The sequence below is a fragment of the Pocillopora verrucosa genome, chromosome 3, assembly GCF_036669915.1.
Source record: "Pocillopora verrucosa isolate sample1 chromosome 3, ASM3666991v2, whole genome shotgun sequence".
Taxonomy (NCBI): domain Eukaryota; kingdom Metazoa; phylum Cnidaria; class Anthozoa; order Scleractinia; family Pocilloporidae; genus Pocillopora; species Pocillopora verrucosa.
The window spans coordinates 5,723,667-5,746,773 of NC_089314.1; the positions used below are offsets into that span (position 1 = coordinate 5,723,667).

General features: G+C 38.8%; 2 protein-coding genes across 4 annotated transcripts in view; one reads left to right on the forward strand and one right to left on the reverse strand.

Annotated features, from left to right (window-relative positions):
* Positions 1–8,420, forward strand: part of LOC131798419 (uncharacterized) — a 107,548-nt gene extending 99,128 nt beyond the window's left edge. Inside the window, exons 164-177 of the mRNA XM_066164565.1 lie at positions 1–212; positions 470–707; positions 1,106–1,150; positions 1,265–1,605; positions 1,869–2,106; positions 2,505–2,549; positions 2,663–3,003; positions 3,268–3,505; positions 3,614–3,625; positions 4,562–4,771; positions 5,163–5,509; positions 6,125–6,374; positions 7,137–7,151; positions 7,826–8,420. The exon at positions 1–212 is cut by the window's left edge and continues 129 nt beyond it. Of these exons, the coding sequence (XP_066020662.1) occupies positions 1–212; positions 470–707; positions 1,106–1,150; positions 1,265–1,605; positions 1,869–2,106; positions 2,505–2,549; positions 2,663–3,003; positions 3,268–3,505; positions 3,614–3,625; positions 4,562–4,771; positions 5,163–5,509; positions 6,125–6,374; positions 7,137–7,151; positions 7,826–7,833 (2,540 nt within the window). The 3' untranslated portion in view covers positions 7,834–8,420. The remainder of the gene's footprint in view (positions 213–469; positions 708–1,105; positions 1,151–1,264; positions 1,606–1,868; positions 2,107–2,504; positions 2,550–2,662; positions 3,004–3,267; positions 3,506–3,613; positions 3,626–4,561; positions 4,772–5,162; positions 5,510–6,124; positions 6,375–7,136; positions 7,152–7,825) is intronic.
* Positions 8,421–10,255: 1,835 nt separating this feature from the next.
* On the reverse strand, positions 10,256–22,876 carry LOC131798281 (bifunctional 3'-phosphoadenosine 5'-phosphosulfate synthase). Of its 3 annotated transcripts, none has more exons than XM_059115947.2 (12): positions 22,736–22,876; positions 16,307–16,421; positions 15,762–15,997; positions 13,857–13,995; positions 13,632–13,750; positions 13,172–13,285; positions 12,763–12,874; positions 12,299–12,504; positions 11,926–12,123; positions 11,433–11,639; positions 10,989–11,120; positions 10,256–10,520 (listed from the first exon to the last, which is right to left on the reverse strand). In XM_059115947.2, exons 1-12 carry the CDS (start codon positions 22,775–22,777, stop codon positions 10,278–10,280), a joined length of 1,863 nt encoding a protein of 620 aa, XP_058971930.1. In that variant the 5' UTR covers positions 22,778–22,876; the 3' UTR covers positions 10,256–10,277. The 3 variants fall into 3 exon arrangements, with proteins under 3 accessions (XP_058971930.1, XP_058971942.1, XP_058971936.1); XM_059115959.2 differs by lacking the exon at positions 22,736–22,876 and adding an exon at positions 18,567–18,690; XM_059115953.2 differs by lacking the exon at positions 22,736–22,876 and adding an exon at positions 16,570–16,726.
* Positions 22,877–23,107: the final 231 nt, after the last annotated feature.

The following is a 23,107-nucleotide window of genomic DNA, read 5'->3' on the forward strand; positions in this document are numbered from 1 at the left end:
CCCATGTAGCAGTAATCGCCTACAGTAACGATGCCAAGCTTGAAATAGCCTTCGACTCCGTGTCCGGGGCGCAGATTACTGCCGAAGAATATGGAAAGCGGATCGATAAGATCGCATTTCAGAGAGGCTTTACATACATCGACAAAGGCTTGAAAATGGCAGATGAACAAGTGTTTGTGACAAGCGCAGGAATGAGGCCCAATGTACCTCAGGTATTTTAAATTTGTTTCTTCCACAAAAGACATACAACAAAATTGTTAACTACTCTAAAGCTCTCCATTTCTTACATTGGATTTTTAATTTAATTTTTTGGTATCGCTTTTACTTATATTATTCCTAAAAAAAAACAAAAACGAGTTTATTCTGTGAATCCTGTACCTTTGACTCTCTAAAGGCATAATATTATTTTGGCTGTAGATTCAATTCTCCGCCAACTTGTGTTTTTGTGTAACATTTTACACCCGATTAGGTTGCCATAGTCATAACTGATGGACAGCAGACCACTACTAAGGCGTATACACCTTTGGATCAAGCGTCCAAAGGAATCAAAGACAAGGGAGTGGAAGTGTTCGCCTTAGGCATCGGATCAGGCGTTGACACTAGCCAGCTGCGTCAGATTGCAAGCTCCAACGACAACGTGTTTACTTCTCCTGGATTTAACGAGCTGGAGTCAGTTGTCAAGCAAATTGTGGAAAAGACATGTCCAAGTAAGTGTTCTAGTACATCCAAAAGCGGTCTGGATAGGAATAGGTGCTGGAAAAGCACCTATACTCTGGACCTTAGGACGTTACCTTCTGTGGGCTTCAAAAGTCTCATACTCCATCCCTTTATATGAGGATAACCGTCGGTTTAAAAACCAAACCGTTTTCTATTTTGGATTCTTCTTCTTACTTGTGCAAATTTCAGTCTGATTTTTGTTTGCTTTCCATACCTTTAAACAACGTGTTTTGTGCTGTTGTACCTTCTCAGCTAAACCTCCTGATCCATGCAAGACCATCAATTGTTTTGCTCCATACAGTCTTGGCTGTAGGGTTGTAAACGATACAGCGGAAGGAGGAATGTGAAAAATGTTCCAACTTGAGTAACTCGTTTTCTTCTCTTTCAGTACCACCTCCGTTAACAACACCGACGCCACTGCCAACACCTGAACGTAAGTAAACTCAAACCACACATATGTCATTTAACAGTGATACACAATAGGTTTTTTCCTGTCTAGCTATTTTGTCATGCTATTCTTCCTTTTTTTTTAATTGAACTCCGTCAGCGTGCAAGGCCACGGCGGATGTAGCATTTATTGTGGACTCATCGGGAAGTATTGGTCGTCGAAGATGGCCGCTGATGTTGGGTTTCTTGAAGAATATCATTAGTGCCTTCAATGTTGGTCCAGATGGTACCCATGTAGCAGTAATCGCCTACAGTAACGATGCCAAGCTTGAAATAGCCTTCGACTCCGTGTCCGGGGCGCAGATTACTGCCAAAGAATATGGAAAGCGGATCGATAACATCGCATTTCAGAGAGGCTTTACATACATCGACAAAGGCTTGAAAATGGCAGATGAACAAGTGTTCGTAACAAGTGCAGGAATGAGGCCCAATATACCACAGGTATTTAAGCACTGTTTCTTCCGCAAAAGACATACAACAAAATTGTCAAATACTTTAGGCTCGTCTATAACATAGATTCGATTGTATTGCACTGCCTTATCTCTTTGGTAACGCCTTTACTTACGTTAATTCTAAAGGAAAAAAAAAAGAGTTAATCCTGTGAATCCTGCACCTTTGACTCTCTAAAGGCATAATATTATTTTGGCTATAGTTTCAATTCTCCCCCGACTTGCGTTTTTGTGTAAAATTTTACTCTCGATTAGGTTGCCATAGTCATAACTGATGGACAGCAGACCACTACTAAGGCGTATACACCTTTGGATCAAGCGTCCAAAGGAATCAAAGACAAGGGAGTGGAAGTGTTCGCCTTAGGCATCGGATCAGGCGTTGACACTAGCCAGCTGCGTCAGATTGCAAGCTCCAACGACAACGTGTTTACTTCTCCTGGATTTAACGAGCTGGAGTCAGTTGTCAAGCAAATTGTGGAAAAGACATGTCCAAGTAAGTGTCTTAGTACATCCAAAAGCGGTCTGGATAGGAATAGGTGCTGGAAAAGCACCTATACTCTGGACCTTAAGACGTTACCTTCTGTGGGCTTCAAAAGTCTCATACTCCATCCCTTTATATGAGGATAACCGTCGGTTTAAATACCAAACCGTTTTCTATTTTGGATTCTTCTTCTTACTTGTGCAAATTTCAGTCTGATTTTTGTTTGCTTTCTATACCTTCAAACAACGTGTTTTGTGCTGTTGTACTTTCTCAGCTAAACCTCCTGATCCATACAAGACGATCAATTGTTTTGCTCCATACAGTCTTGGCTGTAGGGTTGTAAACGATACAGTAGAAAGAGGAATGTGAGAAATGTTCCAACTTGACCAACTCGTTTTCTTCCCTTTCAGTACCACCTCCATTAACAACACCGACGCCACTGCCAACACCTGCACGTAAGTAAACTCAAACCACACATATGTCATTTAACAGTGATACACAATAGGTTTTTTCCTGTCTAGCTATTTTGTCATGCTATTCTTCCTTTTTTTTAATTGAACCCCGGCAGCGTGCAAGGCCACGGCGGATGTAGCATTTATCGTGGATTCATCGGGAAGTATTGGTCGTCGAAGATGGCCGCTGATGTTGGGTTTCTTGAAGAACATCATTAGTGCTTTTAATGTTGGTCCAGATGGTACCCATGTAGCAGTAATCGCCTACAGTAACAATGCCAAGCTTGAAATAGCCTTCGACTCCGTGTCCGGGGCGCAGATTACTGCCAAAGAATATGGAAAGCGGATCGATAAGATCGCATTTCAGAGAGGCTTTACATACATCGACAAAGGCTTGAAAATGGCAGATGAACAAGTTTTTGTGACAAGCGCAGGAATGAGGCCCAGTGTACCTCAGGTATTTCAAATTTGTTTATTCCACAAAAGACATACAACAAAATTGTTAACTACTCTAAAGCTTTCCATTTCTTTCATTGGATTTTACTGCAAAGTGCAATCTTTTTGGTATCGCCTTTACTTATATTATTCTTAAAAAAAAACAAAAACCAGTTAATCCTGTGAATCCTGTACCTTTGACTCTCTAAAGGCATAATATTATTTTGGCTGTGGATTCAATTCTCCGCCGACTTGCGTTTTTGTGTAAACTTTTGTTCTCCATTAGGTTGCCATAGTCATAACTGATGGACAGCAGACCACTACTAAGGCATATACACCTTTAGATCAAGCTTCCAAAGGAATCAAAGACAAGGGAGTGGAAGTGTTCGCCTTAGGCATCGGATCAGGCGTTGACACTAGCCAGCTGCGTCAGATTGCAAGCTCCAACGACAACGTGTTTACTTCTCCTGGATTTAACGAGCTGGAGTCAGTTGTCAAGCAAATTGTGGAAAAGACATGTCCAAGTAAGTGTTCTAGTACATCCAAAAGAGGTCTTCCCTCTCCGCGTTCCTTGAGCATCTTTATCACATCGTTATACTTACCTGACTTTTTTTTCTCCTTGTCTCTTTCAGCCTCAGCTAAAGGTGAGTTTTGAATTGCTTGAAAGCTTCTAACATGTTAGGTTCTGGCCGAAATCAATGATATTTTCATTCTATTTCTGACACAACCAGATAAACAGAGAAAATAATACATCTACAATAAATACAGATTCGGAAAATTTCTCTATACTCGACAGTGCTCTAAAAATGGTAACTAAAAAAGCGAAAGGAACTCATTACCTCTTTATCACTGTCAGTCTTTTTTTCTAACGAATGGTAAATTAACGTTTTTCGCAAAATAGAACTCTATAAAGTATTCCTTTTTTCCGTTGTATATCGAGAATTCTCTCGTTGTAAAATTTGCAGAACATACAACATGGCGGAATACTAAACATGTGACAGTACGTAGTAGCTCGAACCAGTCTTTTGCTTTCATTCAGATAACAAAGACCATCTATCCACTTATGATAAATTCACTTAACCAATCATTGTTAATACATTAAAAAGTTATTTTTAAAAAGTATTGATTTCTCTTGAAATTTAAGCTTTAAAAGATAGATAGGACCTTTATTTTTTATTTTTAGAAGGTTACGAAAAATATCTAGACGGGTGTTTCTTTTCCAATATCAGCCATATTTCATTATTTAAATTATTTGCTCCGATTGTGGAACAAACCTAAGAAGAGGTAGTGTGGTTGGTCTTTCCCGACGAACGCAAAACTATGAATCCTGTGGCCCGTTAGTGTCCCGGTAGCTACTTGTTCCAAGAATCTTTTTTTTTTTTGTTGGCGTTTACATTCAAGATTGAGATCTTGACAGTTTGAGACTCATATTCTTTAGACTTTAGGCTGTGGCATTTGGCTTGCAAAGTTGCCAAAACTTTTGATAAATGACCTCAAAACACAAACCCTGACCTCTTTATTCGGATCTACTACGTTTCCATTCAAGCCCATATTTCATACTCTTGTCATATTTTTGACAGATGCTTGTGAGATCTTTCCCTGTAAGGCACCTCACAACATCGGTTGTAGAGTGGTTGACGGTCAATCAGAGTGTATTTGTCCAACCTGCCCTGCTACGTCCAGTCCAGTATGTGCTTCTGATGATGTACAAGACACAAGTGAGTGCTTTACGAAGAGACAGGCGTGTCTCACTTCAACTCCAATTAGTGTTGCCAGGAGGTCACCATGTGGTGAGTTAAAATCTTAATATAATGACAATCTTTATGTGCATCGCAATCCGTACTTAGGTATACATAGCAACAAAGGAGCCAAAGCCTCAAACCTTTGGCTCTCAATATCTTTCTCTTTTTGGCGTTAAATGGGTTAAGGACTCATTAGCTAGAATTTTGGACTTTCGTGAAACGATCTGAAACATATTACTTTCCTTTGAACCTTCTCTAACGTTGGTGTGCAATAAATGATCTTTGAGTAGTGAAGGTGGTTGAGTCGTATAGTTTTGCGAGGCTGGTATTCAAGAATAAAGGGTAGGGGAGTGCTTTTTTCCTAAACTTTGGAGCTAAAATCTAAAAGCCATAAGAAAAAGTAAAATGCGTTTTTATTCATGGTTTGTGCATTTCATAGTACCCGAATGTAGAAAAGCGGCAGATATCGCCTTTATAGTGGACTCCTCTGGAAGCATTGGTAAGACGAACTGGGAACGAACAAAACGATTCCTGAAGAGAATGGTCAGCAAACTGGACATAGGACCTTCCACCACCCATGTTGCTGTGATCACTTACAGCACTAATCCCGAAACTGTCCTGCGCTTCAACACACTCCAAGGAGACAGACTTAACGTGGCAGAGGTCAACAATGTTTTGGACGGATTGCGGTGGCAAAAAGGACGGACTTACATAGACAAGGCTTTAGACACAGCCGCTTTAGACATATTTACCACAAGGCGAGGCATGAGATCAAACGTACCGAAGGTATTTAATTGATTTCCGTTCCTTTAGAACAAAGAAGGACTTGACGGTGACTGAAAGGATTATTGTCAACCGACGTACCGAAATAAAAGATAACTGAGCAGAACAATAGTTCTGCCTGTGTATTTTCATCAGTTATACATTTCTTACCTTTCCTCTTCAGAACAGCGATGTAAATCACCACATTATGCGTAGTTTGACAACTTTAACAGTAAATTATGTTTATTTAAATCTCGACGCTGCAATCACACGTTACGCTGAAGGGGAGATAAGGTGCTGTCAGAGGCGGTAAAGACATCGAGTTATTCGCAAAATTCTTTGGTGAAGAATATTTCCTTTCTAGTCAGTGACCTTCTTAGAGAAGAAGTGATCTTCTTAGAGGACGTTACATTTTCAACTAAGTGTTAAAAGTTATCTGGGATTGTTTCACTTCGGCTTTAGCAAGCTCCGTAGAAAGTTAATTAATTACGGTTGAACATCTTGCTATATAAAGTGATGCAAAAACGATGAATCTCATAGCTCATCCAGCAGTATGCAGTCTAAACGTCGCGAACCACTGGGCAAACGACAATAATTTCTTTTCATTCTTCCTTACACTTCTCTCCTCTTTTCTTCAAGATGGCTTTTGTCATTACGGACGGTAAACAGACCAAGACAGGCTCCTACACCCCTCTAGGATTAGCCGCTAAGCCTCTAAGAAATATGGGAGTCCAGATGGTTGCTATTGGAGTTGGCAAGAGGAATGTTGTGGATGCCCGTGAACTGTTGGAGATCGCCGGACAAGATAACTATGTGTACGTCATAGAGTCCTTCGAAGAACTACAGAACCCAGGCCAAGCAAAAATTTTCAGGCAGAGAGTTTGCCAAGGTGAGCACCAAGTCTTGCATGCTCTATCTCAAAATAATTTCAGTATGTTCACTTCTCCTGAGTGGGATGTTCGTTCATCTCAGGCATTCCCCCTCTTCCTTTGGCAATTTGCCACGTTTCCCTGACAGAAGGCCGGTATTTACGCCAACTGACCCCGGGATGGACAGAGGCACTGGGAGTCACTAGGGTAAAGTTTTACTACCGTGTCGAAAAAAAAGAAGTCATTATTCATAACCATGTAAAGCCAAACATTATCAAAAAAGATCTCTAAATATGAAATCACCTATAGATCAGAACAGAAGGTAAAATTTTTTCCTGTTGAAACTCTTAAAATCTCCCTTTTTTTCTTCAGTTCTTTCTCTCTTCTTCGCTTCATTGCTTATTTTAACGAGCTATCTACAACAGCTAGTCTCCAATTCACAAAATTCAGATGGATTTGAAAAACATGCGTTTACATCACCAAAAACTAACCATTTTACACTGGTAATAAATAGGGTAAGTTTCCAAAGAAACTGTAGCACAAAAAGGCGTGTATGCACAAAATGTTGTCATTTACGCGCTCCAAGATTTAGTCATTTGTATAGCCAGTCAGTCAAAATTTAAAGTTCCAAATGTATTTCCAGGGCTAATGCCAACATTTTAGCAGTATACCCTATACCTTAAGTTAATTTCTTCTGATCTTCTATCGCACTTAACGGTTATCTTAGATGTTCATGTTAAAGAAAAACACACTAACTGGTTTCTCTTTTATTATGTTTTCAGCTCGATTACGTTTAGGTAAGGGTATTTTTTTTTAATACTTCAAAACCATTTCTTCCTTTATATTTCTGCTTTTTTAGATGTCCATCGACTAACTCACCGTCCATTCTTCCCGTCAATTAGTCTGTTGGCTAGACTACGAGTAGTCCCTCCTTTTCGGGAAGTCCGTCGCGCGAGTCAACCAAAATTAGTGAAGAAAAATTGATGTTGTCGCACCACGAGGAGCTCTGGGATTGAGGCGCTCGAATAGCACTGATTTTTTTTTTTTTGGTCTCGCTACGGACTTTACTGAAAAAGAGGGAGTGCTCGTAGTCTATCTATCGGTCTGTTAGCCTGTCTTTGTTACTGTCTGTACCATTGCCCGTTCGTGTGACCTTCCATCAGTCTGTCAGTTTATCTGACTGTCGTCTGGCCTTTATTCTGTTTCTCGATAGGACTGTCTATTCATCTGTCGATTTATCAATGAATCACGATTACTTTAGCTGGGAACCTGTTAGTATTTGTTCAACTGTGGTCCTTGGAAAACCATGGACATTCTGACAAGTTTATAATGCGCTGAGTTGTAATTAGGGTTTTTTTTAATTAGATTGGAATTCAATCACGATCCATAAATATTTCCGGTTTCCCGAGTTTCAAAGTAAGGTTTATGATACCTTTTTGATTAAATGTTGTTTTCCGGTTCTTTTTTTCAGGGCGTTAAGTCGCCGTATTTACCGCTGAGCACCTACCCGAGACCCCTTCACTAGCACCGCGCCACATCTACTAATGAAAGCGATGACTTGAATTCCGTAGTAACGTATTAGTATAAGTTTGCTCACGCAAATATCAGTCTTAACATACGATAGCTATCTAATCAATAAAACGTATCCACGGATTAAAATGGAAAAGGCTCAACGTGAAAGGAAACAAATTTACCGAATGAATTTTAGAGGCTTTATGTGAGACTGCGTCAGAAAGAATTTGTGTTAGAGTTATGAACGTTGGCACAGTAGTTTAGGTAACTTAACGCTTCATATTAATTTAGCGCTTTTACTTTTTCGTAGCTGCAGATGGCTTTAATTCTCGCGATTGAGAATATTAGCGAGGGTGCGAAAATGCTCAAATATCGAAAACGTAGATCTCAAAGACTCAAAAGGATAAATTAAGCAACTTTTGAAACTCCAAAGTGAGGGACACTTTCATTAAATTTAGAGTCTATAAAGCGCATTGCGAATATCTCAAGCATATCAGTAATAGTAAGTAGCACGGCTATTCAATCACGGCTATTAAAATCCAACGAACATTCAAGCAAGTCTCGGTATTTATTTGTTCATTTCGCACAATGTGTTGTTTGGAGAGTCTTGTTGACTCAAAGCGTTTAGAAGCTAGCGACAATGGATCGAAATAACAAGGGCTTAAGATTCCGGGGTAATCTTATGTTGCGTAAAATAGATGAATTTGAGAATAAGCTTCTAAAGATGTTCAGTTTTACGTCAATTTCCTTTACTACGGTTTTTGGTCGGTCGAGATTCAACCCGAACCACCGTCTCTCTCAATCAGGTGTCAAACTAAAAACGGTCGACATAGTCGCTCCTGGTTCACTCGCGTGTTCCCTTGGTTTAAGCCGTTGTGTTCCAACTGGCTCGTCAAAAACCTCTTCCTAACTCTTGATTCAGAAAATACTTTTCATTTCAATGTTTTGTTTCATAACACCCAGTCTGTAGACGCTTTAGCATCAATGTGTGCTTGCACGGAAAGAGATCGCCTACGTTTTAAGCGCTTTCCTTCCCTTGATCATATACCTCCTTTTGCCAAAGGTTATTCGCACGCTGTTCGCTTAATAGTAACCTCTAAGTGGAAATATGATGCCCTTGGTAATTCGTTTGTCTTCTTGTTTGTCTTATAATTTTCTTTAAAAAGTAGACGAATACCTCTGACATTGCTTTCTCAAACACTTAACAACCACAGTTTTATGTCTTCGTTGGTTAATGATTTTATTTCTGGATTAATCCCACTCTACTACAGTGCAAGCAGGAAACTTGAATGTAATATCAGCTGACAGGACGCACTCGCGAGGTGGCAACTCATATTTACCCTCAATAAGCCTGGTTTAAGAGTTACTAGTAAGAATCACAACTGATGTACCCTTAATGTCCTCATAAAATCAAAGGTAGCCCAAGCTCGATGTTTGACTATATGTGTGTTGTACTGTTATTGCGCAACAGTGGAAATAGAGAGATCTGCTTGAAGAAGATGTGTGTTTAGAAACCAAACAACTATCCGGAATTTGACCTCAAAAATAGAAAGCTGACCGTGCATATGTCGAACATATCGAACTTGGGCTGCCTGTAGAAAAAACAACTGGATATAAAGAATACAATACTGTCGTACACCGGCGATCGTTCTCTAAAATAAAAACCGAGACATGACTCAGTAGGGAGGGGTGGGTGGAGTGCAAACCACTAACAGTGATGAAGTCATCAAGAGACAAAAGAAAACTTGATCATCTGAGGCGAGATGAAAAAATTGAACATTACTTCAAATTTAGTAAGACATCGTAAAGTTATCAAGATATTTTGGCAACGAATTTACCACCAAATATCTCTGTAAAAATTTTTAAAAAATTAATTTCAATACCTACGAGTAACTTAATAACAATTATACCTAATTTAAAGAGCTTTAAAAATTCAGCGCAAACGAAAGTCACTGTATGGGAAGTATAGGACTACTGATTTATTCTACTATACCAAAGGAAAAGTTCCTCGTCGTATGATGATGGCAACTTCACTGACAGTGGAGACGTTCTTTGAGAATCTTAAGTCTGACGCAAATCGATTTGAAGAGGGCTGATTAAAAACACATATCTAGAAATTTCACGATCACCCCAACACTGAAAGAAAATGATTGCTACAAAGGTGTCTATACCAAAGCAGGAGGACTTCTGGTGTAAGTGAACATCAGTGTAAGAAATTTTGCTTTCCTAGATTTTCTTTCTATAGTTAGCCTACCAAATTCTCTCTCTGGTAGGTTTCAAATCGATTCACGGCAAACTTAAAATCATTTCCTGCTTTGACTTAAAAGAGTAAACTTAAATGTTAATGTAATTACTGAACTTGTAGTGTAATGCAGGGTGCTACCGTTCATTAAGTGTAAATGACCCATTTATTAATTCTTGTTGAGGGAACGATAGTAATTGGACAGAATCTGCCACGCTTTTGGTGCCATAAAACCATCTGGAGGTTCCTCTCCTGACCTTGCCAATGCACGCATGCGTGTACCAGATATGAAGTCAAATTCTTCTTTTCGCTCAGGATCAAAGAACTCCATCCTTCTATCTTTGGTATTGTAAGCTGCCACACGGAAAGGAACTATCTCTAGTTGTGTAAGACCCGGTGACATAGTTAAAACCTAGAAAAGAAACGAAAGAGTATTTGAGCTTCGTATCATAAAGGCTGAAGGATGATGTTCAATTTATTTACTAAAATCTAAGTCCCTGGGATAGATGGAACCCACCACTTCAAGTAAACCGGGAACCTCATGGTGCATGATGAGTTCACCAGAAGGCCATGCTCTAGGATTATGCGCGTCACATGATCAATCAAGAGAAAATGAGATGACGGAGACTCTGACTGGGATACATACTACTGGTCATTCCAAAAACGCTACTCTCAGCTTTTGAAAAATAAACGGAATTCTGTTTCCTTGGATGTCTGGATTGAGAAGTTTTTTGTTATGAACCAAGTTTTCTGTCAGTACATTATTTTTACTCAGAACATCGAAACAAGGGTAGTTACGATGTAGATATCTCGCAAGACTTGGTTCAGAGACCTTTTTCTCTCCCCCAACTGCTCCCATCTCCCTCCCTTGACGACATACCTTTCTCCCATGTGAATGATCATAAAGGTCCCGTTTTGGATTAGGATCTGGATGGGGCATTCCTGCTGGATCCCGTCCTACAATAAAGAAATTTGCCCCAGCTGCTACACGCGCCTTTGCATGCCATTGAACCTATAACAAAAAAGTGAAACTTTGTGAGAAGTACTCTCGTTTCGGGCTTGGCCCTTCATCACGAAAAAAAGAGTTCTTTAAATTCCGTACAAGATTTGTATGCTCTATAGATCGAAAATAAAAAAAAAAAAAAACAAGTCAAAGTGCGTGTTCGGCCTACTCAACATGAAACGGACGTTGCCATTTAGGCTGCGCAAAAGATTGGTTTTGAGTTTGAAGACCAAGCACATCTCCAGGTATTTCCGGTGAGAGTTGGCACCGCCACCAGATTTCAGCTAAAATGAGAGTTTCCAGCCGTGTCAAAATACCCACCTCTGTAGGACCAGCGTACATCATAGGTGAAGGAAATATAGCTATAACTGTGTTTTCAGGGTCCAGTACACCCTCTTCCATTACAGCATGATGTTGCGCCATTCGCACTGGTAAAGGAACGTCATCTTGCTTAGTCCACCCTCCCAAGGGATGCAGTAATAACACTGGCTTTTTAAATCCTCTGTCAACTAACTTCTGTCGGGTGTCCTGAGGGGAAGGTAAACGAAATAAAAATTTTGATTTCAAGGAATCGAATGGAATGGTTATCAGTTTTGCCTATTTAACGAAGACTTTTTATTGTTACTCTTCTACCTGTAGCAATTGTGTCGACAGAGTTGAGGAGAGTCAAGTCTTTTCACAAAATTTTCCAGATGTTGCTCTAACTTCTAATGTTTATGGTCTACAGCCTCCTAACATGTAGAAAACTCCTCTTGTATTCGTTTGCTCCGGTCTGCGTGAGGTCATAAAAATGGTAAATAGTTTTTTTCCCTACCTGCATTAGTAACGCATGTCCATTATGTACTGGATTACGAAGTTGAAAAGCAAACACAGCGTCGGCACCGCGTCGTCGGAATTCAGCTCGGAGTTCATTCGGAGTCTTTCGGTATTCGTCGAGTCCATCGTTCCATTTGATTCTTTCCAGTGCCTCTAATTCTCCTCCGACAAACCAATCACCACCTTCATGAATCATCTATAAATAAAATTGAATAAAATTAAATATTGAATCTCCTTTCAATTTGCGATGATCTTCGACTTTCTCATTCAAATAGACCGACTTTAACGAGCCAAAAATTTCGTGAGAACACATGTAACGGGTACTTGATGTAAGGGTACCTTAATGGAAGGGAATCTTAATGTTAGGGTACCTTAATGTAAGGGTGTCCTTGATGCGTTATTCCAAATTGACGGGCCGATCGTTCTTCTTTGCGGTGGGGGTAGAATTCTGGATCTCTAAGGATAGCTACTGGTTTTCCTTCGTATCGGAGAGCTAAGGCTTTTTTATCCTCCAGTCTCTCTTTGTCAGCAGTCTGAATAGGGAGCACGATAGGAATAGACTGATTGACCACGCCCTCTACAAGAAAACAGATCACGTGAGACAAACAACCTACAATTATCATTTTGGTGGGAAAATATAACATCTACAGCCGTTTTTTTTACTGAAGAGCCGCTGCAACGAAGACATGGAGACAAATTGGTCAGCTACCTTTGAGCAAAAACGTTCCACTCAGAGAAAAATGAGAAAAAGTTCCTCGCCTTGAAGAAAAGCAGCTGCGTGTCTGAGTCTCAAAATGAAAATTTCAGGAGAAAGATTCTAAAAAGAAACGCTCACCGTCTAGAAGGAGTCCAAAATGCTGACACTGCAAAAATTCACGCTCCCTCATAAAACCTTTCAGAGGCGTAGCCCAGCCCTCAGAAAGAACTTGTACCCACTGCAGATCCAGCTGTGAAGATATGACCATTTTTAACACAACTAATGTCGTGAAATTAATTTTATGTTAAAGTAATTTTCAATAAACTGTCAATGGCATTCCTCTATAGCATTGGTTTTCTCTACTTCACCTGGCTACCGGTCAACAAAACCTGTCCCACCCTCTCAACCACTTAGATTCAAATCTAAAACCAAACTGCGACTTATTCCCTCACGCGTTTCTCGCGAGTGAGGCTGTTTGTTGCTTTTTCTTTAGGTTTTGGTTTTGGGACATTCAATCGCAATGGATCCTAACTAAAGCAGGACCAACCTTTGTTAGCTCAACAGAAGGTAGTTCCTCTGCTTCCTTCTTGGCTTCTTCGACTTTTTCTTCAGGAACAAACAGTTCTTTGATACCGCTGTAAGCTGCATATGGCAAGATCCCCTGGAGAAAAGAAACATATATTTGATCAGGTGTTCCGATCATCCGGGTCAGGAAGTCCTCAGTTGAAATCATAATCAAATGCTTTCTATAACAACTTCTCTTCAGGCCGTCGAAACGTCATTCACTGTTTTGTTGACAAGGTGTTAAATTCTTAATCAGTCATAGTGAAGATTTTACACGTTCAACCTATCGCAATCGATGTGTACCAGAGTTTTCATCTCAAGATGAAACTTCACTGCACAGGACTTTTCTCAGGCAAGTTATTTTTTGCCTCTTGGAGTTTGTCTCTACAAAATAGCTTGTTCAAGTTTTTACTGTTTATCAAAACCGCTTTTTAACTACTCACCCTGTCTGCAAGGAGTTTGATAACTTCTTGAACACAATCGTCTACAGGTACTTCTCCTGATTTCAAATTCAGTTCGGGTTTGCTTGGAGGCTCATACGCTGAGTCAATACCAGTAAAACCTAAAATAGAAACCAGTCAATCCGGTCAGACGTGAAACGGCATAAAAGGAAGAAATTGTTAGCGAAGAAGTCGACTAAGGAAAGACTCTAAAGTGTTTGACAGAACCTTTAATCTGGCCGGCTCTGGCTTTCTTGTACAATCCCTTGACATCTCTCTTTTCACAGGTTTCCAAAGGAGTGTTCACAAAAATCTCAAAGAATGGCAGACCGGCATCTTCGTGCAACTTGCGAGCTTTCTCACGGTCCTGAGAAACAAAATTTTTTGAAAGCTTGTGTATCAGAATAAAAAGACGATAAATCATGTTAAATTACGCGGTATCATTTGGGTTACTAATAAATGAGACAAAAATTTCACTGCTCGGTGAGTTGTGGACGCAATTCCACTAGATTTTACATCATAGTGTGAAAAGTGCTCTAATTAATTCTGGAGTTCTCTGCTTGTTTTGCGAGTCATTCATTAGGAAAAATTCTTATTTAAAAACCTACTTTCCCGCTCAACGGTGTATATCGTTTTGCCTCGCAAAGTATCTGAGCAAGCTATCAAAACCACACGGTTGCATCTCGCAGCCCTAAGGCGAAAAGATTATCACAATAATTCTCCATGCTACAGAAAACTAATTTTTGTCTCCGCGACGTATCCCAACAACTTGCCGCGTGATGTGTTCCGACGTGAGTTTCTCAATAGACCCAAAACTTATTGCTCCCTAAAACTTCTCGGGGCCCGTTTTGGGTCATCGTCTTGGATCCGAAATTTTCGTGTGTGGCTTCGAGAATCATCCGAAAGTTATTTTGCATATTTGACAGGTGGATTTTCGGACCCGAGAAGTTTTCGGTTCTTCGGGCGAGACGCCCACGATTCACTTCCGGAGCAAAGAGTATTATGCAAATTTTAAAGTTAACAATAGGAGCTGTTCAAATGAATCTCGTCACTATAACTTGGTAGCAATGCCACGTATAAAGCACTCGTTAAGGTGAAAATTATAAACGAAGAGGCGAAAGTATGAAAAGAATTATAAAGCTTGCGTTTGCGTTCATAAGACGAACTTATTTCATGCCTTTTTGAACTAGTATGAGGTGGGCACATTAAGAAAGAAATAACTTAGTGCTGTCAGGAGACGGCCTTGTTTCACTTCGGAATTTCCATTCTGGTCACATTATAATTAGCGCGTCATTTTAATGACCATCTAACCTCGAGTAAAAAGGGAAATCACTTTACTTAGAGTATATCTTTATATAGCTGGGCAAATCAAATTGCAAATCGACGATGCAATAAATTTAGGAGACATCCCTCACATAATTTTGCAAAGGTACTCGCAATGAAAAAAACCGGTTGATCCACAATTAATGAAATGTTAGTCGCTCATAGACGAGTCTCATTTTAAAATTATTGTGCCGAAAATGAGGCACGTTTGTCTGTTTCACAGTCACTTTAAATCGTTTGTTCAGTGTTCGGTCCTTGACAATTCTCTTTGAAAAGTTGTAAATTTCCTGTGAGATAATTTTCAATAATGGTATTGACACAGTCTTAAGAATATGTTTAATAGATAGATGCAGAATGCTCATAGACGGCTTCACACAACCATTTATTATGACAAAGTCAAAGTTAACCAATTACTTAAAGTTACCATGATCTAACAAACTTTGGCGGCGAAATTTTCTTAGTGACTGTAAAAGGTTAATTCAGAAACCGAGGGGCTAGTTGAAATCACAAAGTACTGTAAGAGAAATATAAAACACCTGAAAAAATATCACGTTTTAATAGGGAGAGTCTAAAAATAAAAGTTCATCATTAGCATTCAAATGAGATATAATTTAGGGGCATTCAAAGTATCTTGCATTCAAATGATTAAATATCTAAAAAGCCTCTTTTCCCTTACATTTTCTTAAGCGAGCAAAGAATTCTTTTTAGAAAAATTGCACGATCATAATTTGCCAAATTCGAGGTTTAATCCCGAGAAAAACGTGAAATACCGAGCTAAAATCACGCCGGTAAATTAAAGAAATATCTTACCCGCTCGTACGGGCTGATAAAAGCAGTAAGACAGATCATGCCGGAGTCAGCAAACAGCTTGGCAACTTCACTGACACGACGGATATTTTCCTCGCGGTCTTCTGGGGTGAAACTCAAATTACGGTTGAGTCCAGTTCTCATGTTATCACCATCCAACGTGTACGAGGGAATACCTTGTCGACATAAGTAATCCTCAAGGGCCATACTGATTGTGGTTTTTCCTGCTCCAGAAAGACCTATTAAAAAAAAACATTTAATCCTCTTCTCAGGCGAAAGGTGAAATGTTTGAACCAATTTAAAGTTTAGAAAGGAAGCCTTAGAGCGTATGAACCCAAAAGTTTCATAAGCGGCTGAGAAAAATCGACGATCAAACGTATTCAGTTATTACTCTTGAAAAGTTCAATGATAGATTTCAAGTAAGAAATCTTAAAAAAAAAAAAGGGTAAAAAAAAAAAGAAAAGAAGATATCGAAAAATGATTCAGCTGGCCAGAAAACGTTTGAAAGGTGTTTTGGTCGGTTTTTGGTGAATAATTACTGTATTTACCTGTAAACCAGACTGTGCATCCCCGAAAGCCGCCTCGTGTACCGACAACTTGTCCTCTTTTATCTCGGGTGACATTGTGCTCTTTGTAGAAGACGTTTGTAGCTTTAACAACATTCTACGAGAAAGAAAAGAGTAAATAATTCGAAAACTCACTTCTCGTCTCCCCCTTAAGGCAGATAGGGTAATACAAGAGTATGCAATTTAGAAACAAGATTTCCAGCAAACGCGCTCTCCGCGGGAAGTTGAATTTTCGCGAAACATACCGGAGACCAAAGCTGATGAGTTCCAACGCAAGCCATGTCGAATCTTGCCGTTATTAAACCGTTATCATGCAGCACTCGCTTTGCAATGTGAAGAAAGTTGTTCTTGCTTGAAAATTTGAACCCCTGTTACGTGAGTTGTAACGTCTCAATGGTAACCGTGAATCCGCTTCAAGAATGTGCCAACGAATAAAAGAGTTTTCAGCTTCTTACTGGTTGAGCGCTGGATAATTTTTTATGTATAATTTCCATTCTGCCACGAGTCCCGCGCAAAATTTTGATAACTTTTGCCAACATCCGCCAGGTCATTTCTCTAAAAACATTGGACGATGTTTTGATAAAACAAACGTGTCTCCTCAAAATGAAGCATATGATCGTTCAAAGTAAAGAAAGGTAGCCCCACTTTAAAAAGATTAACAATAACCGGATAAAAGCGCAGATAAACAAACAAACTTAAAGCGTTTTCCAACAATTCGCTTTATGTCTATTTCAAAACTGACCAAGCTGAACCTAGGAAAAATTATCGATTGACCCGTACAAACTCGACTTTATAAATGTCCTACACAAAAAATTCTGGGAAATTCATGTGTCATAAACTTAAAATGATGGCTAATTCGCTTCATATACATCGCGCCCTTTCAACATATGGTTCTTTAAAGTTTGTTTCGAAATGAACAATTTCCCCCCTCCAACAACTAACTCTTGTCGTGTAAGTTTTCAAATCTCGTTTTGTAAACAGTTGAATGGAAGTTCCTTCAATTAAATGGCAGTAAATAACTAGAAATGAGGTGAGCATTTTATAGTTCAAAGGAAAGGCGAAAAAAATTAATTTGTTTGACAATGTTCGTATACTACTTCTTCCCCACCCACCCTCCCCACATGAGATTTATGATGACACACGTAACAATGCGATTGGTTACGTCCACTCATTTGGTCAGCAGTCAAAGAAAACAAGCAAGCAGAATTCTTATCTCAAAGCCAACCCAAAATTCAAGAAAGAAACTTTGCATGGAGAACGATTTAACAGCCTTGGCTTTGCGATCAATTTGACAGCTCCGAGAAAAAAAATCAAATGTACTCATAGCGCAAACATTGATTAGGATGTTACTTTAAGGGAAAAAATCGTATCAACGATGGCGGTTTCGTGTACTCGTAGATGGCCAAAAAAAAAAGGATTATTAGGTACAATTTTACGAAAGCGTTATGCGCTAAACAACCCGAAATGAATTCATTCAGAGTGGAGAAACATTTCGAGGACGCTCGCTGATTTTCAACGATTGCTCATCCGTTCTAAAAGCTGTTTCCACTTACGATACAGTCGCAAGAGCGCTTTCGACCTGGTGAAAAAATTGGGGTAGTAGCGGAATCATAAGGTTGACGGAATTGGAGTCGGAATAATCAGAATGGTTCCATTTCCTTCAGATTCTGCTAATTACTTCGACGCTTACTAAATTTTCAAGCAACAACCAACCAATCACAGAGTGAGTTCTTTGGCAATATGACAGCTCACCATTCTAACAATTTAGTTTCCACAGATCACAGGCGACAGACACAAATTTTCATTTCTATTCTGATTTCCTCCTATCTACATTCACATGATCGTATTTTTCTACGCATCTGATAACGACTCCGATTTAGCCATCATCAGAAAAACGATACAAACTGGGGTCGTGACCTAGATTTCGAGTGATTCGTCCGGCCTCTCCAACGTCAATAAAAACCAGCCTTTACAAAACACATTTCAGATAGCGTTGTCACGCAAGTAGCTTAGAATTTTTCCACGCAAAGGAACATATCTGAAAAGCTTCCATAAATTAATTCGGCAAAACAATGAACTAATTTCAGAGAAAAAATTCTGATCGTATCTATCGTAAGTAGATCGATTGAAAATTTTACAACTGTAGAGAGCGTATGCATGCTGATTATCGGCGTTGTAACCTTAGGTGACACCGAATGAAGATGCACATAGCCTAGAAAATGAAAATGAAACAGAGAAATACCATGGGGATGACGAAATTATGCGAAAGTAGACTCCGCTTTCCGAAGTGCCTGCTGTTTTTGATTCCAGATATCCGTGATTCACGCAAACGGGACTAAAAACACAAGTTTTGACTCCACCCGTCGATTAAGCGACAACTTTATGGGATTGTGTTTCTTTTGTGGGTCACGATAGGACATGAGAGAAAATATCGGATTAAACACGAAACGTGAAGCAGGAAGTCTTCAAATCAAGGGGCTCTAGTTCAAAGAGTTTGAGAAAAAAATTCAGTTGAACCATCGAAAGAATTGAAGCAAATCGTTTTCAAGTAATCATGCCACTCATTCCACTAGAACACCATTTCACTTCACATTGCAACGTTACGAAGGTATAAACGTTTTTTACTTGTCTTGCAGATGAGAGCACGTTTTGGGGTGACCATGGTAACTAAAATTATTATAAAAAGAATCGGTTTAGGCGAAACCTTAACGCCGGTATGTTTTGACATGTGTAAAAAGATTTTTTATTTATGTCGCTTTAGAAGTGTGTGTTCCAGTTGTTTTCCAATTTTTTTTTTCTGGTCAAAAAAATTCGTTTTCCCTGCGGACTTTTTACTAATCCCTTCTGAACGATTCAATATTCTTAGCAATCTTCTTTATGCCTACTTTGGAAAGGTGATGTGAGTTATTTCCTTCATAAACCACAACAAGCAAAGAAGTTAAGCGCTGCGTTTGGGAAATGAGCCCGCGCTCCCTATGAACTTTGTCTTCACGGGTTTCTTTAGGATTCTCAGAGAGAATCGAAGAACGGACTCGAGAAGGGAGCGGAACAAAGGAAAGTGGTTGGCCTGCATATTGTGTCTATGCATAGACAAAAGCTCAAAAGGGACTTACATGAGCATTACAAATAGTATTACTATCGCAACAGACTTCGTCGCGCGCAGAAACAATGGTGTTACATTGCAAATTTCAAAACTTTCCAAGTTTTGATAAACAACGCATTTTTTATAAGACTTCAAAAGCGCTACTAACACCTTTTCTTCACAAGGAACAAATTAAACATGTCAGTTAAATCCATTTGTGGCTTGGGTAAATACTTCACGACTACAATATTATTCAGATCGTATTTATAATTTTCTTACACAGCAAAATGTACAGTTACAACAAATGATTTAATTTGATGCTTTGAAAATGGAACTTCACAAATTTCAAATCACTCCTAGAAAAGTTGATATAATCTCCCTAAAGTAGGAAGTTCAATGTCTTTCAACACTGTAAAACATTTCAAGATTTAAGGATAAATTCTCTGCACTCTCTAGTGCCCATATCTCACACCTTTTATTTTGAGAAGTAGGTATTCAATCAAACAAGATCCCCTCGTTGATATTGTTCTCTCTTTTCATCACCTTTCTGCATGAAAATATAATGATATTGTAGGGAGAAATTTGGTTGTGTCACTCCTGGGTGTGAAGGAGTTAAGACTCCTCCTCCCTCTTCATCAAAAACTCTAGAACAGCAGTATCATTGTTATTTGTTTAGAATACAGTTGTTGGTAGCAACATAATCCAAGATACACTGTATTTCAAAGCCTGTAATACTGTTTCACATTTAAAGATCACAGGTTTTCAACCAAAGAAATGTTTACTGTGTAGGATTAATAAAATTTGGGAAAAGAATTGGAACAAAAAATAATTAATCTTATCAAATGATGAATGCAGGTCCATGTGCACAATCCCGTAGGAAAAATCATAATGAAAGCTGACGAGTGTTAGGCCTGACAGGTTGATGCAACCCAGTCTAAAAAAGGCTGTCCAGTCCTGAACTAACATGATATCTATTTAGAATGTTCTGAAAATGTAAATTGAATATGTGGGCTTCAATTTAAATAAGCAAACTGTGCTTATTGATGAGAGAAAAGGAATATTTTTCAACATAAAATATTTTTAGTACATGTAGTTGTCCACTATATGCCCTTCTTTTGTATGCAAGTATGTTTCATTAAGGTTGAAATGACATTTTCAACACTTAGTCAGGGTTTTCTTTAAGGTTTTAAGTTGCTGGAGCTTTTTTAAAGGTAAACAGTTGTGAGTCTTGAAACCAATTTGGCGGACAAAATGTCATATTGTTCGTACTCTCCTACCACTGCAGCAAGATTTGTCAAAAAGTTAGTCCCCATCAGAGTGTTTTTAAACTAACCTTCAGTCAGAAGTCTTTTTATGTTTTCAGAAAAGATAGGCAGTGCAAATTTGTATTTTTATTGAGCCCAAAGTTTAGACCTGATAAACATCATCTCTGTACAGGTTCTTGAAGCAATGAAAGTAGCCAGCAAAACCTTGCAGAGAAGCCGGCATACTTCACCGGCAGCTGGTTTTTATCTACAACCCTGCCTAGTGGTCATATGATAACATGCTTTATGACTATGTTTAGTCAGGATGGACTGAGTTTGGTCAGGCTCTTTTTCACAATGCACAGACCTTGTCATAACCTCCACCCAAATTTTTCCAATCTGGCCCAACAAAACTCAGTCAAAAAGTACAAATCATCTATGTCCTCACTGTAAGTTCCCCACAACTTGTAGAAACAAAAAAAAAGCTCACTCCCACGCTAGATGCCACTGGAAGAAACAAACTAACTGTACTCACTTTTCCATGCATGACTCTGTACCAAGTGGATACCTTGACAACTAAAACTTATATGATGAGAATTGATTGCAAAGTTTTTTCTACTGACTTGGTGAAGAGTTCTCATCAATCTGCTATTGTAGTGGAATGATAACAGCTGGTATGATGAACAATTGGTAATATTTCCTCTATTGTGTTAAGTTTATCACATTCAAAACATAATGGATCATGTGGATTTAAAATGCAAAATTGGGATTGTTTAATCAATCTTATCATGAATAAAGATTTGTGCTTGAGTTTTATCACTTTTGAGGTATAAACAACAATTTTTTTTTCCAAGCTGATTGCACATCTGATTTCTGATTGAAATCATGCTACTGACCTTAATATAAATCCCTACTTTATTAATAAACCAGATTTTAAAAAGTAAACATTGAAGTTTAGACGGGTCATTACAAAATTCAAATTTACTGTGTAACTTTAACATGGAAATGACCATGGACAACAACCCTACAAATTTAGTAATATGAAATTAGGTGTTTGGTTTTTTGCTTTTACACCAAAATAACCACTATGGTTTACAATTAACTTTTCCATGACACCCAACTAAGAAGAATTGGCATATTTCACATATTTAATGAAATCCACGCAAAAGCTTTCACCAGATTACAGATTTTTCTACTTCATAAAAGCCGCTTGTTGTAAAACTATTGAAATTATTTCAAAGGCGCTCTTAAGAGCAACTTTTTCCAAAGAAAGCTCATAATCAAACTTACAACTGAGTAGTAAAGGTCATAAGATATTCTAATGACTGGAATTTCGTAACAGCTGTGCAAAAGCTGGTTTTAGCCGCTCATTTTGTAAAGGGTAATAGATGAATCCCACTAAAATATTGGCGAATTTTGAAGAAGTGGTTGAAACAGTTGTTGAAAAAAATTATGCGAACCTTTAGGAAAATCAATTTAAATATCTACGGTGCACTTGCCTTTCTCTTACCTTATCTCTCTTACTAGGATTTTTGATAACATCAACTAATGAGAAAGAAGTGTTAGCCTGCGTTGATTTCATTGGAATCCTGGTTGCAATTGGGAAGGTTCGAATGGAGGACGGTCGGAGCTAAAACGAGTGTGTACTCGATTTGCCAGTCAAATGCGAAACGAATTCAACAATTTGCCGAAATATTCGATACCATTTCATTTTACGCATAATTGTCACGGCTTGGTTGTAAATCCAAAGAAGTTCGATACATGGCCGACAAGGCGAACGGGAAAACCCAAACAAATAACAGGCACCGAGAGGAAACCTACATTTTCAGCTTATTACGCGGAGTTTTCCCTTTCCTTCAATAAATAAAACTTGACAATAAACAACTGATACCATATTTCTAATTCAGCGGAAATCAAGCAGGACGTTTGCACAAAAGAAAAGCGAAAAAAGTCGCGAAGCAACTTCTATTTTCAAACTTCAAGCAAAAGAAGCGAATTCCACTACCATAGATACTACGCGAAGTGTTTATCTAAGCAGATTTACAACTGAAAAGGTGAAGAAGACAGCAAAATTCAAACACTTACAGCTTGGGAGTCCCTCAATCGGGAGTTATTAACTTGAGCCATGACTCTGATTTAGACCATCAAAGGCTAAATAACGTTCTTGGTGTCTTAAAGTCCAAAGGGAATATATCACGAATGTTTGAAAGATTCGCTCTGGCACCGGTGATTAGAACCGGAAGTGACGTCTACAACTTACGCAAGCGCACGAGAGATTGAGAGCCCCCAGTTACATTATAAGGCGGTTACAAGATTACAAAGTGTGGTGTAACAATAGCGATGTGTAGTATACTCGGAAGAGCAAAAAGGCGATATTTAGGACCGCTCTGAACAATTTTTTTTACGTAAAAAGTTAAGTAAGTTTTAGGAACATGTTAAGGATTCCCTTGCAATGTG

Excerpts from the sequence above, each read along its gene's own strand:
- LOC131798281 (XM_059115947.2), bottom strand. The coding sequence starts at position 22,777 with ATGGCTCAAGTTAATAACTCCCGATTGAGGGACTCCCAAGCT. Across the intron at positions 13,996-15,761 it reads TTATCAGCCCGTACGAGCGG|GACCGTGAGAAAGCTCGCAA; the intron begins GTAAGATATTTC and ends TTTGTTTCTCAG. Across the intron at positions 12,124-12,298 it reads AAGGACACCCTTACATTAAG|ATGATTCATGAAGGTGGTGA; the intron begins GTACCCTAACAT and ends TTTTATTTATAG.